We start from the raw sequence: 13,799 nt of genomic DNA on the forward strand, positions 1-13,799 counted from the left end.
GGTAGATCAGTTAGTGATGAGTCTGGTGGTAATTAATTAACTAAATATTTTTTTGCAATTTGTTTGAAGAAAGAAAAAGGAATGGTAGGCCTAGACATTGATCTTTTACTAAGCTACCACATGCCATGCACATCACTTTGTTTCATTGCCAAAAGCTATTGTTTGTTCAAAAGAGGAGGGGGAAAAGAAGAGTGATGGTGGCCTGGAAAACACAAACTCAAACTTGGTCAGTTGGGAAAACTGATCATTAGCTTGCTTGCCTCTTACTGCATCTTAATTAATTAGATGAATTCCTAGTTTAAGATGTGCACTTGGTTGACTAATATAAGTTTGATAATTAAGTTGGCTTTGAAAAGAAAATAAAAAGTTAATGGGATAGAGCATGGTGCTTGCATTTGAAGCTACAACCTACAGTGAATGTCTAACAATTGAAGAATTTATGAATTTGGAATAATGAAATTTTAGGATTAGATCCTTGGTTAAACAAAAGTGATAAATATCTCTAGTAATGAAAGGAAATTGGAAAAACTAAACCCAAATAATGAAATCTTAACTTAATGATATGATAATCATAAAATGATGTGTTTATTGTAATGATATGATACTGATACAATGCAAGGCATGATTTTGTCATTAGTCATAGGGATTCCCATGTTGCAATTTCCACATGCATTTGATTTTTAAATTTTGAATAAAGAATAAACAGAGCAAAAATTATTTGTTAGAAAAATAACATAAAGAGATTTATTACCTCATTAGGCTTAAGGTCTTGATAAAGAATTTGCTCCTTGGCCATTTTCTGCAGTGTTGCAACCTAAAGAGAGTTTGCAGAAGGTACAGAATATGAGAAGATATATCATATGAATTGCGTAAATGTTCAAAATTTCTTGTTTTTTTTTTCACATAAATTACAGTATAAAAAGAAGTTGTTAGTTGCCCAATTGCAGGAGCAATCATCCAGTTATAGCTTGAACTACTCGACTGAGATCAAAAAGAAGCATGCAAATTTGTAGCTTCCTGCCCAGGCCAAAACTCCAGACCGTATGTTGTTGTGATCTTTGTTTGTTGCGGTCTCACTTAATTGAAAAGGTTAACTTCCCTTAAATTAGGTCACAACTTGTGTTCTGTCGAACGTATGAACAATGTAGGTCAATTCTTCCCAGTGAAGACAATTGTTTTACCAAGCACGAAAAGAATGAGGGACAGTTCGAGGAAGAAGATGGTATTGAGCAACGCTCGGTCAACTGTCCATCCAAAGATTGTGATGCCCCCGGGGTTCGATTGTAGATATGTAACTGTAAGGGCAAAAGGAAAGACAGATAAAAACATGCCATAAAGAAATTGAAAATTAACTTGTAAGAATGTCAGACATGAGACACTAACATCCCTAGAGTAAAAAGGAAAACTATGGATAGGGAGGTCAGGAATAAAATGGGTTAACTAACTCAAGATGATACTTCAACCAGAGTGATCTCAGAGATTTAATTCCTAATCTAAATTTAAATCATACATGGACTATTCTTTTTAGCTAAAATTGTATATATGCCTATCAAATATTTCCTAGTAGGATATATAGTCCAAGCAAACTTGCAGGAAAACAATTACCTCTTTCTCTTTTTAGATAAGATCATATTTCCATGCACCATTTATTTCTTTAACAACGAATCTAGCAGCTTATCATGTAACAAGCATTCAAGAAATACCATGGCAAGACAGAGGATTTGTATATTTGTAGGTACTGTACATGGCATCTTTACTTCGTAAAATTCTAGGAATGACAATTTCAGAATCCAAAATTTGAAAGAAACCTTTAAAGGGCTAATTAACTAGAATAATAATCATTCATCTGCAGCTAATGCAATTAACATGAGGTAAAGATGAACACGAAGAATATCAAGCACTAAGGGCATTTTGGTTGCTGCAAATAGAAATAGCATATCTATTTGTAAGAAAAGGCAAAGTTACATACCAAGGGCTTGCCGCCTATGGAATGAGAGCATAGAAGAAGTAAACTGAGAAGTATCTTCAAAAGATTCCAAGTCACTTTCTGAATTATCCATTACTGATGAACTTTCAGGAATGGCCTCCATATTCCCTGCACTATTTGTATTTTGCATTTGAGAACCAGTAGGAGAGCACGTTATATAAGCGTGCCATCGGCTGGCTAATGATGCAATGCCTTGAGCCCTATGTGAAATTTTAGAAGCAGCATTTAAACAAAGAATTACAACAACCACCTGAACAACTGAGGACACCTGACAGTATGAAAAGTCGAAAAGAAGAATTAAGTTCCAGAAGCACCTAGAATCTATCTAGAACTTGAGTATTCACATAAACTCACAGCAATATCTCCAGCATTAGCAAAGTTGATGTTTCCACTGTATCCAGTAGTCTGAAAGAGGGTAACAAACTGACTTGAAGTAACAAACAAGAAAAGTAGCAGCAGGAATATGCGGAATCTATGACTGATTTTGGAAAGATAAAATCGTAAGCGCGTGTGTTCCTCCAAGTGCATGACAGGATCTACATCCCTTTCAAAAACCTTACCATAGTCTTCAAAGTGAATAATTTGCAAATTACATACTAGATTAAACAACAAGCTAGCTGATAAAAGCACTGCTGTTAAATAGAGCCATGACAACATTGAGGCTAAGAAAACCACAACAGCTCTCCATGTGGACTCATGTAAGATGAACATACAACGGACGATTTCACGGGCAATTTTCACAAGAGAGCAGGGCAGTATCCACCAAAGAAGCAAATGGAAGAAATCCTGTCATTTGATATGCAGTGAAATTATCAGTTTATGCAAAAGAAGGTAATAAATTCACTATTGATGTAAACCTAATACATTACTCTCCAGAGTTTGAGGACATAATGAAGCTTGAATAATAACTCACTATTTTAATAGCTAAAGAATTTTTTTAACAAAAAGTAAATTTTAAAGAAAAAATTCTGTTGAATGTGAATAGTTAAAATTGGCGGAGCGCCTTGGTATTTAGTTCAATGCCCCTGTAAAAGATTGAACATTGGCGTATTTCTACAAAACTCAACACTAGCTTAAGAAGGAGAATCTCAACTAGATGATCCTCCTACACTGAAATTAGTGAATGGAAATTGTGTATTCGATCGAACTAATAGGAAGAATGTTATCTCTAGTCTGCAGAATCACTTTGATCTAATATTACACAAGTAAAGGCCCTTTTCACGTCAGAGGGGCCTCTAAGCTTTAACCAAAAATGGTTAATGAACTGGGAGGCAGTACAAATTCAAGAAATGATTTTGTTAGTTCATTCGTATTGCAAGTTCACATGATACAATAATAAACTCCAAAAAAAAGGAAGCCTGTATAAAACCTTTGATGTTCTTCCCTTGAATTTCATTTTAGTTCAACTCTAGTGCTTTGGTCATCCCATTACCCTCTTCACAACTATATCATCAGTGCTACTAACCCCTAAATCGACCTGCATGTTCTAGTCCCTAAAGGTGTCAAACACCCTTAAGTTTAATGGTTCAGAACGATAACCTAATTGCAGTAAGAAAACAGGCACCTTAGTTTGCTTTCATAGTTCAAACGCCTTCTTCTTTTTTAACTTCACGACTAAGCTATTTGCACTCGAGAGGTAGTTCATACATACAATATCACCGACGATTCATAAAGAAGGGAGAAAATGGACGAATCGAATGCAAAAGGTAGACTTCGACCTGGATTTTAGAGATATATTTGTCCTGGAACCTCACAACATAGCCGTGGTGCTGGTCCACGAAAAGGAACTTCCGCATGCCATACTTGATCATGTTCCGCGAGATGGTCACAAGCGAGACAGCCGCCAGAGACGTCTCCGACACCGTAACGCAGAGATCGAACTGCTGCACCTCGTAGTCTTCGCATCCGGACCGCGAGCACCGGGAGAGGCAGATCGAGGCAGTAGGAACGGCGACGCCGAGGACGAGGAAGGCGACGCAGGATGCCGCGAGGAGACCGAGCGAGGAGGAGGTCGGGAAACCGAGCAAGGACAGGAGTACCTCTAGGCGGCGGAGGGCGGCGTCTAGTAAATCCCTCTCGCCGCCTCCGTACGGCACAAGCGGTGCTTCGTCATCCCCCTCCATGCGCCGGCCAAGGATATAGATTATAGAGCGTGCGTGCGTGCGTAGCGGAGCAGTGAGGTACTCGACGGCTTCGCCTGGAGGCGTCGTGGTGGCAGAAGAATGAAGAAGAAGCCGCCGCCGACGAGCACGGTCCTCAGTCCCCTGACCACTTTACTAACACTTCAGCCTTCAAACTCCGTCTAATCTTCTCATTACTAATCTAGCAAAAAGTCAAAAATATTTCTTAAAAAAAAATTAAAAAACAAATGAAACTTTGATATAAGTCCTTGTACTTTTGCATTCTGCAATCTTTGCGTTTTTATAATTTTGGATATTAACGGGCATATCTCATCTAACAAAAGGTCAAAAATTAGTTATTAAAAAAATAAAATGAAGTTTTGATATAACATTTTTTTTTTCATCTGAAAATATTCGCACATGTAACAACGCCTTATCTGCTGTAAGAAACATTTCAGAACTTATTTCTAAAAAACTATAAAAATAAATGAAGCTTTTAAAATAATATTTTTATCTCTCCTTTTGGCCCATGCCAACAAACTGTTTTGAGAAAACTGACATTTAGATTTAAAGTGAACACGATAAACAGCACATACACACAAGTGCACACAAAATGATATTTTTCATTTAAAAATAGGTAAAAATAGCGATCCAAGGCAAAAAGGATAATAAATGGGAAAAAAAGAAGTAAAATTTAGCATGTTAAAGATAAATTAGACTGAAGGTAAAAGTTCCAAAATACACTGAGCGAGGTACAAAACAAATCTTTGAAATAAAATGGCTAAAGCCATCTCAATGCATCTTCATACCATTCAACTGTACCACAATTGTCTGTAACTTTAGATTTCTGCCTAAGAAGCTAAAATGATATCGTAATACCACCGCTCCTTCCCACCGAAACCTTGTGTGTGATCAAAGTTTCATAAAGTAAGGGCATATCAATTATTACCATGATCCCTCAGCTCCCTTGCTAGGGTTTTGGAAGGCAGAGAAACCCCAGTAGGTCTTCAGTGCATATGGCTGAGAGATGGTCACTCCTTCCTCTGTTATTTTTCCAACCTGCAATGTAGTCAGACTTAGGCAACCAATACCTTTTTAAGTTCCAACACAGAAAACTATCGCACTTGTCGAATAAGATTAACAATCATCACAGAACTTGCTACATAGTACTATCTTCTCAATGAACATGCAAATGCTAAAAATCCATCTGTTATACTCTAGAACAAATATTTATCTAATTTAAATAAACATAATCTGGGTAATTATTGGGATGTCAAATTTGCTAGGAGGCATGGTGGGTCTAACAAGTGAGTTGTGATTAGGATTAATAAGATTTGAACCAAGCTTGAATTAAGATCAATTTGGATGAGTTAAGGCCGAACCAAGACAGGGTGATTTGGTTTAGGTTTAGTCATGCTCTTGGGTTCACTTGGTATTTTTCCAAGATGTTTATATATTAAGGTGTTTGACTTTTCCTTAATTGTGTGTATCGCAACGTTTCATCTCTTAGTTCCTACTCCCTCGAGCTCTCTCTCACACCCACTTAATTTCTCCATCGATGGATGACGACGGAACACCTGCCTCCACCCTTTTCCTTCTCTCGGTGTTTCTCTCTCCTTTTCTGCAAGGCAGCGATGATGTGCCTCAGTGGTGCGTCTTCTAGTGATCATGGGGAGGCAACCCCCTCTCCCTTCGCCCTCACTGGCATCACCTTGCTTCAGTTGATGCAGATGCACCCGTACACTTCTGTACCATGCCTATTTTCCTTCGCATCCCTCAGTCAAACGCTGGATCCAAAAATTTCCCAACTTTTCCAGCATGTTTTCCTTTGACTCTTCTCCTTGTCTGATGTTCAGAAAATTTAATCAAACCTTTTAATCTCATTGAAGCCTACATCTATTTCCACCCATTTATTGTCATATATCCCTTGTTTCTATCCTTTTAGTCCATTTTCCTTGATTAAAGTGAATGGAGAATATCTGTGTGAACATGTCAATGGAACCTGGCAAAAAATTGTAAAGCTAGTGCTTGAGTCATGGAAACACACTCAATCGCACTAATTGCACATCCACGCTCAAAAAATAATATTCCCGTGTGTTGCATATCAATAAAGACAACAAAGTGACCATCACGATATAAGAGCATGATATAAAGTCTTAGGTGATTATACCTGAAACTTGTTGATTGCTGATCTATCACGATATAAGAGCACAAGAAGGCACTTCTCCATCAGCTTAACAGCCTCTTCAAAGCTCAGGTCTTCACGCCATTCAGCACGCAGTATTGGCCTTGCAAGATGATTTCCAAACCCAGTGGCCACATGATTGTCCTCAAAATGTGTGCCAATCATGCTCACCTATAATATAGGCATTTCATGGCTATATTAATTCAAGCACAGTAAAAACAACAAGAAGAAAGCATTTACGCACCATCCCAAGATACTTCCGTCCATTCTTCACTCCACCAAGAACGAGTGAATTCCAAAAAGGATCAAACTTATTGCGCCGATTGTACATAACCCGAGTGAGATAATTGTGAACCTCCTTGGGACCAAGTGAGTTCCCATCATCCCACATGTTGTCATACAAGCTAAGGGGGGAAAATGCTACTTGTTAAAACATGAAAAGGCAAAAGATGCGTACATGAGAATAACAGAGTTGCTGACCATTTAAAACAAAAAGTTGCCAAATAATTGATACTTTTAGCAACCCGTACAAGAAAAGGCAAGCAAATTTCTTACATGAGCTCATCAAGATAGCGCAGGATCTCTTGGAAATCACTGATTTCTCCACTTGCACCTAGGAGAGAGTGTTTCCCAATAGGTTTTATGCGCTCCACACTCTTGTATCTCAGAGTAGACCCATAGGAACCTGCACATTGCAAAGGATAAAAGTTCATCTGTGTCAAGTAATATAGAGGGAATAAATCATATCAGTAATGAAAAATGTAACTATCAGCTATATTCCTTCTTTCATATTTTTCTTTCCACTTTGTTTTTCTTTTCCATTTATAATTAGTTATTGATACTACTATTTCAAGAGTGCAAAATTTCTTCCAATGGCATTTGAGTTTAATCTCTATAACTGGCATCTTAATGTTATTTGCATCTGCACGGATTTCTGAGAGTGTCATGCATAGGCTGTTTTCTAATTTTCCATAAAAATTCTTCTGGCAATAAATTCTACCTTCTCATTCAGTGCATGTTTACTCCAATCCTTAGGCTTGGCTCACTTGCAAATAAAGTTAAAAAGGGGAAGGGGATGATCACAAAATTAAAGGATCATAGATCACAAAATTAGTCTAAGTTCTGTAACTTTGTCTGCATATTCTATACGTGCATAATTAATACAAGGAAGACGCTTATTTGATTATGATTGTATTCGGCTTCTAGTTATGACTTCTTTAACTTCATCTAGACAAGGCACTGCAAAATATATTAGAATCCTATGTTGGCATTTTCATTGGAATAATCTACATTATATCAGAGCTGCATCTCCTCTGATCCTTGGAAGGAAAGTTTCTTCAACTACTATCTAGGCAGAAGTCTTTCACCATGGTATAATAGTGAATATTAATACAAATAAAATATCAAAAAATGACCTCCTGTATCAGCCGCCAAGATAACACCGTCTTTGTATTTCATCCCTATCACTGACGTACCAGTCACATAAGGATACCTGTCCAAATATTTGGCAAGTCCAATATTGTATAATTCAGTAGGGATGAGTCTATGATTGTATGATTCAAATACAATTATAGAAAGTTGGGAAGATAACTGAATTCTCACATAGATATTATTTACACAGCATAGTGATGCATCATGACTAAATATCAGTGGAAATTAAATAGTCTTTCGGAGTTTAAGACTGAGAAGTATCACCCTATTTGTGATAATAGCAATTGATACAGCATGGTGTCAAATAAAATTCAGGTAAAAAAAACACTTCCAACTGCCTTGAGGTACTATCCGTCAAATTTATCTAGTTTTTTTTTTTTTTTTTTGCTTCAAAGTGACATAGACTTGGTTCTCTTTTACACTCAAATTCCATGCATCTGATACTGTAATATCCAAGCCACATAACCTGCCAACTTCTAAAATTAAAATCAGCTTACATGAAGGTCTCAGTAACCACCCATAAACTATAGCTTCCAAAGCTTCGAAAAAGACCTAATAAGAGCCTTTTTAACAGTTCGATAGAATAAACCACAAAACCGACGCTGGGAGATATCTCGACAATATCGACAGTGAATCGCTAGGGTAAAGACACAGAATCACGACCATCAAAACTTAATTAAAAAAGAGAAGAAAAAAGGAAGATATTACGAGATCCTTACAAGGTCCTTTCAGTAGCTCCATTATCTACGATTGTTACATCTTTCATGGCCAACGTCTGCAACCAAAACAAACACAAACGACTGGTTTAGAGAATGTCGACAATCTAGGGTAAGGACGAAACAACTGACCTCCATAGCGCTCCGACGATCGGAAGGGAGATGACAAATAGTGATTCAAAACAGAGAAGCACGTAGGGTACGTTCGTCGATAAGCAAGAGAAGATCGACGAGGAAGAACAAATAGGCGACTAGGCGAGCGTTGCTCCTTGACTTGTAGCCCAAGAAAAACTATTTGGGCCGGAAACAGAAAGGCCATCCGTTGACAGCCAGGCTTTATAAATTTTTAAAAAATAATTCGTAGCCAATAATTAATAAAATAAAAAATATTAACTTCTATTTACACTTCAAATCTGAACTACAACTCACATCGGAGTTTAACAAGAAGAACCTGAACGCAACGATAAAATTACTGTCAGTCACAGAAAGTACTGCATAAATTGGAGTTTGGAGGAACACAGAATGGTATTTCTTTTCTTAGTTCACAAATTGAACACTTACAAGGTCTTCATCAAGTGAGTAATGCATAGAAATCCATAACAAGAAAGTACTTTGGCTAGCCCTAGAAAGTACAGAAGAAAAAAATTCATACAAAGTATTTCAGAGAAACAATTTTTCGGTTTTTCGATATCAGAAGGCGGCACGCCTTGGTCTCTCCTCGGCGACATTAACTCTTAATGCGCGACCATCCAAATTCTGGCAACATAGAACGAGCAAGAATTGTTAACTGAGCAAGTTTTGTGGCACAATCAAGCACAAACTAAGTAAACTCTGTAAATTGGCGAAACTAAGTAAACTCACCTGTCCATCAAGAGCAGCAATAGCATCATCCATTTCTTCCTGTGATTCCATTTTCACAAAGCCAAAACCACGCGAACGTCCGCTATCTCTATCATACACAACCCTTGCTTCCACCACTTTACCGTGTTCGCTGAATACTTGCTCCAGGCGGTCGTCATCCACTTCCCATGGCAGATTGCCAACATAGATTCTGAAGGAAGGTTCGTATACTCGTGGAGTTCTTTCCACACGAGAGCCCCTGGGGGCTGCTTTGTTTACGGTCAAGAGCCGGCCATTAACTTCCTGTTTCCATAACAGCAAACATGTTACTACCACAAAACTCAACAATCATGAGAAACTTTTTCTACTCTCGCATGAGAGTTCAGATATCTAAATCAGAAAGTAGCCAAAACAAAATAATGCAAGATGGTATCTTAAGCTCATGGCAACAAGCAAAATTAGAATTGGCATATGAGGAAGCATGTGACAATTTAAACATGCAGATAAGCAACAAGAAGCAGATAATAAAATGGTTGTGAAAGAATCATCAACCTGGCACATTAGATTCAACAGTTTGAAAGGTTGGAGATCCCTGTCAGTAAAAATAATTGGTAAAATAACATTTCTCCTTAACCTTGCTACAGTTTGATGCCGAAGATTGAATACTTTTTGCTTGTCCTCTTTCTCAGACTGAAAGTTAAATGCTCCAGTCTAATTGAGTTGGTCTGTGACTAGGGACCAAACAATTGATATGATGTTATACAAAGCATCCAGGTGTATTTAAAGTCAATCCATTTCATTTAGTCTGAATTGCTAGTTGCACAAGTGACAGATTGAACACTCAGACAAGTCTTGTATGTAACAAAACAACTAGCATACAGAAACAAAGCAGTTTTCTAGATAAATTTCAAGATTGGTCTTGTGCAGGTATACTTTAGAGTAATTAAACATTTTGTTTAAAAAAATATTAAGTTAAAATGCCATGAAAAAGAAACCATGAGAATGCTACAATGTAGCATTTCTACAATATTACCAAGATAACTTGTCCTATGAAAGTGTTAGGCATATAGGATGATAGACATCACAAATTTGTTCTAACGATCACATTGCTCCAATATGATGCAATCTAAGCTGCATTTGGTTCCTCAAGAAACGACTGATTAGGCTAGCTTTTATCCTAATTTTAGTAATCTGCTGTGGTCACCAAATAAGAAAAGTGAAACAGCAACTCTGGCAGATTTGTATCACCAACATATGAAAAGCTAGTAAACTGAAATTTAATGGATTTTAACTGTAGAATATGAGGTTATGATTCAGAGGTCCATATCCATGTGATCTAATTTTGTGATTCAAATTCAAGTGCTTCTGTGTTCCAGTTCTATATCATAATGAAGAGCAATTCAATAATATAACAAATCAGAACAATCCACTATATTTTGAGGATGAAGCAGAGAAAAAAAAAAAGACAGAAAACGTTAATATCCTCTAGAAGGAAAGAGTAGTTTTCCAAGAATACGAAGAGTTGGACAAATTTTCTGCTATCCCGAAAGCTAGTTACATGGTAGGTAAGACAAAGTTCACAAATAGTCAAAATACCAGATTGGCTACATGTACTGAATCTATATATCCATTGAATTTCCTACACTGAAATATCCAAATGTAACGAACCCCAAAATAGCTGGGACTTACACCGCACATAGATGAAGGTCATTTATATACGCTACACGAGATCAAATCATGAAATTTAACCTAAACCATCCATTGTGTAGCCTATATGAATGAGCCCTCCTCAAAGTTTGCCACAATGGTTCACAAAGACAATGCTAGCATTCTGATTATTCACCATTCTACCACACAACAAGCTATATCTCCCAATTATGTGGGGCTAGCTTGTTATCCATGTTTCTAGTTTCTCTCACAAGGAGACTATGTTGGTATTCAGGATCCATACGAAGAAAATAACTACACAGCGGAAATTAAACTAGTTGTACCTTTCTTCTTGAGATTGAATGGATGATTGTTTATAGTCGAAAATATCTTGATCTTCTATTGTATTTCTCTCCTCTTCCTGGACGTTGTGTGGGCAACGATCTACCAAGAGAATAACCACCCACCTTAGGATTAGGGGAGCCTAGCCACCTCCTCTCTTCTCCTCCTTTCCAAACCGTCGGCCACCAAGAGAATTCTAGGAATAGGGAAAAGGGAACCACCTCCTCCTCTTCCTCTTCTCTCTCCGTCGGCCCTAGAGGATTAGGGAAAGGGGCGTCGGCCCTAGCAAGGATTAAAGGAAAGGGGCGCCGGCCCTAGAGGATTAGAGGAATGGGGCACCAACCCTAGCAAGGATTAAGGGAAAGGGGCTTGTGTATGTTTGTGCCGCCTCCTCTCCTCCTCTCTTTAAAGCCTTGTCGCCGGCCCTAGAGGATGTAGGAACAGAATTAATAAAATTATGTTGGGTGGATACGAGACATTATATAGAGGCTACAATAGAGACGTAGAGGAGGAATTGATTTAGGTCTCCTGATGGGCTTGGGCTTCCATGTTCGGCCCAAACATCCAACTCAAGTCCATCAATAATAACTCATACTACTAAAGGATTATTATTGAACTATCGTACCAATCCCATATTACAATATGAGCTCCTTCTTATTATGAGTACATTAATCTCCCTATGTTTAAGATATCGTATGTCTGTTAATTAAATGAGTTATTGACAACTCAATTAATTAATATCTAATTCCAAGTGTAGTACCACTCAACTTTATTATCATGCCGGACTAAGTCCACCTGCAGGGTTTATGATGAGCGTAGGTCATATATGGTTTTTAGCCTTGTTTAACGCTCATCTATTTGTAATTTATTGCATATGCTCTACTTTATCATACCTTATTCATTTATTATTATCTATTTCTACTCTTTTACATGAAGATCTGCTCTTGGTATATTTTGCTTGACAGGATGCGATTTAGAGCCAAAATGATGCATTATTGATAGTGGAGCAAGAAGTGGAGAGAAGAGGCTCACACTGGCCGTGCTCGCTGTCACGGGCGAGTCTCTTATGTAGCAAACACGAAGAAATGGAGGAAAAGGAGCAACAGAGCAGAACACGTCCGTGCCTACCAGGCACGGCCGTGCCTCACATACCCACGGCCCAGACACGGCCGTCTCCCTCCTACTGATCAAAGACAGCTAGGGGTCGTGCCTATCAGGCATGACTGTGCCCACTTCCAGAACAGGACCATGTTGGGGCCGTGCATATTAGGCACGATCATGCCCCAGTTTTTTCCTGATCCAGTTTGGGGTCGTGCCTAAAAGGCACAGCCGTGCTTATTTTCCAGAGACGCACCAGGTGAAGGTCGTGCCTATTAGGCATGATTGTGCCTATTTTCCAAAGACGCGCCAGGTGAAGGTCGTGCCTATTCTCCCAACTCATGTTTTAGATTGGAAACATGTCAAAGATACATGTGTGGCTGTCACCCCCTTTATTTATAGCTATATGGTGACCTAAAAACCCTAAAAGGCTAAAATAAGTCTATTTAGTAAAGACATATGTAGACTACTTAGCCATGCATTATTACAACCCAAATAAAGCTAGAAATTGAGCTTAAATTGAGCCTACATATCTCTACTACATAAACATGAGACTAAGTGGCTACTTAAGCCCATCCAAGGCTTGAATTAAGTTAACTAAGCCGCATGACTTGCTCTTGATCAAACCTTCTTCAATAGTAAATTTGGCCTTCACATCTTCAATTAGTATATTAAGTACTTTCTTCATCTTTTTAGCCTTAGCCCTTATAATTGGGCCTTCATTGATGCATAATGGATCATCAACAACATCTAGAGTGAGTTGAGCATGATCCATATTAGCTTGTTGGGCGGCTTATTCACTTGGTTTGACTCCACCAAGATGCTTGGTAAAGGGAAAGTCCAAGTAGGTCAAGGAGACTAGATGCTTGGTAAAGGGAAAGTGTATGTCAAGGAGACCTGATGTTTACCAAGTGACAAGTCGAAGCAGATCAAGGAGACTAAATACTTGGCAAAGAGAAAACCGTAAGGGAGTGAGCCCTAGGTAATGAGAAGTTTTGAAAGAGTAAACTCCAAGTAAGAAAGCCTAGTAAGTCAAGTTGACTTGCAGGATTAGACTTTCTTGTGTTTGCTTGGTGTGTTTGTACAAGTGTCTTGGCAGAACCTAGAGCTGAAAGTAAGACGGAGGATAAACAAACACATCAGATGTAGTTAGATCAAGTCCTGAGTAAATCAGACTTAACCAGGGTCGAATCAGACCCAAACTTGTCTGATTGATCAGACAGCTAGTTCAGTTAATCGAAAAATCAATTAGGTCAATCAACTGGTTTGATTATCCAGGTGTGGGTCCAAACTCGGGTAAGTGGTGTGGCCTAGTTCAGTCGACCAAAAAGGTTTTTGTAGACCGATAAACCTAATAACAAAGAGATTGCATGGCTCGGTCCAAATCATAAAGAAATCTATTGTGGTGATCAAGTTTGACCAGATATAGAGGA

General features: G+C 38.2%; 3 protein-coding genes across 3 annotated transcripts in view; all 3 read right to left on the bottom strand.

Moving 5' to 3' along the window:
• Positions 1–749: 749 nt before the first annotated feature.
• On the bottom strand, positions 750–4,282 carry LOC141820691 (uncharacterized). The gene is made up of 4 exons (XM_074708058.1): positions 3,706–4,282; positions 2,342–2,773; positions 1,970–2,255; positions 750–1,295 (listed from the first exon to the last, which is right to left on the bottom strand). Exons 1-4 carry the CDS (start codon positions 4,108–4,110, stop codon positions 1,150–1,152), a joined length of 1,269 nt encoding a protein of 422 aa, XP_074564159.1. The 5' UTR covers positions 4,111–4,282; the 3' UTR covers positions 750–1,149.
• Positions 4,283–4,873: 591 nt separating this feature from the next.
• Positions 4,874–8,698, bottom strand: LOC141820669 (proteasome subunit beta type-4-like). The gene is made up of 7 exons (XM_074708030.1): positions 8,572–8,698; positions 8,443–8,498; positions 7,708–7,784; positions 6,848–6,977; positions 6,537–6,696; positions 6,278–6,463; positions 4,874–5,166 (listed from the first exon to the last, which is right to left on the bottom strand). The coding sequence occupies exons 1-7, from the start codon at positions 8,575–8,577 to the stop codon at positions 5,053–5,055; spliced, it is 729 nt and encodes a 242-aa protein (XP_074564131.1). The 5' UTR covers positions 8,578–8,698; the 3' UTR covers positions 4,874–5,052.
• A 255-nt stretch (positions 8,699–8,953) lies between these two features.
• Positions 8,954–13,799, bottom strand: part of LOC141820677 (28 kDa ribonucleoprotein, chloroplastic-like) — a 6,141-nt gene continuing 1,295 nt past the window's right edge. The window contains exons 3-4 of the mRNA XM_074708038.1: positions 9,301–9,582; positions 8,954–9,195 (exon numbers count right to left, since the gene is read on the bottom strand). Of these exons, the coding sequence (XP_074564139.1) occupies positions 9,130–9,195; positions 9,301–9,582 (348 nt within the window). The 3' untranslated portion in view covers positions 8,954–9,129. The remainder of the gene's footprint in view (positions 9,196–9,300; positions 9,583–13,799) is intronic.

Source organism: Curcuma longa, unplaced genomic scaffold (assembly GCF_044706935.1).
Source record: "Curcuma longa cultivar G26 ecotype Majalengka, Jawa Barat unplaced genomic scaffold, ITB_CL_G26_1.1 utg509_np1212_2302976_RagTag, whole genome shotgun sequence".
Lineage (NCBI taxonomy): Eukaryota > Viridiplantae > Streptophyta > Magnoliopsida > Zingiberales > Zingiberaceae > Curcuma > Curcuma longa.

Coding starts and splice junctions, on each gene's coding strand:
- LOC141820691 (XM_074708058.1), bottom strand. CDS start 4,110: ATGGAGGGGGATGACGAAGCACCGCTTGTGCCGTACGGAGGCGGCGAG. Junction 2,774..3,705: donor AATATATCTCTAAAATCCAG/GTCGAAGTCTAC, acceptor ATCAAATGACAG/GATTTCTTCCATTTGCTTCT. Junction 2,256..2,341: donor CTAATGCTGGAGATATTGCT/GTGAGTTTATGT, acceptor TCATACTGTCAG/GTGTCCTCAGTTGTTCAGGT.
- LOC141820669 (XM_074708030.1), bottom strand. Junction 7,785..8,442: donor GGAGCTACTGAAAGGACCTT/GTAAGGATCTCG, acceptor ATATTTGGACAG/GTATCCTTATGTGACTGGTA. Junction 6,978..7,707: donor CTTGGCGGCTGATACAGGAG/GTCATTTTTTGA, acceptor TGCAATGTGCAG/GTTCCTATGGGTCTACTCTG.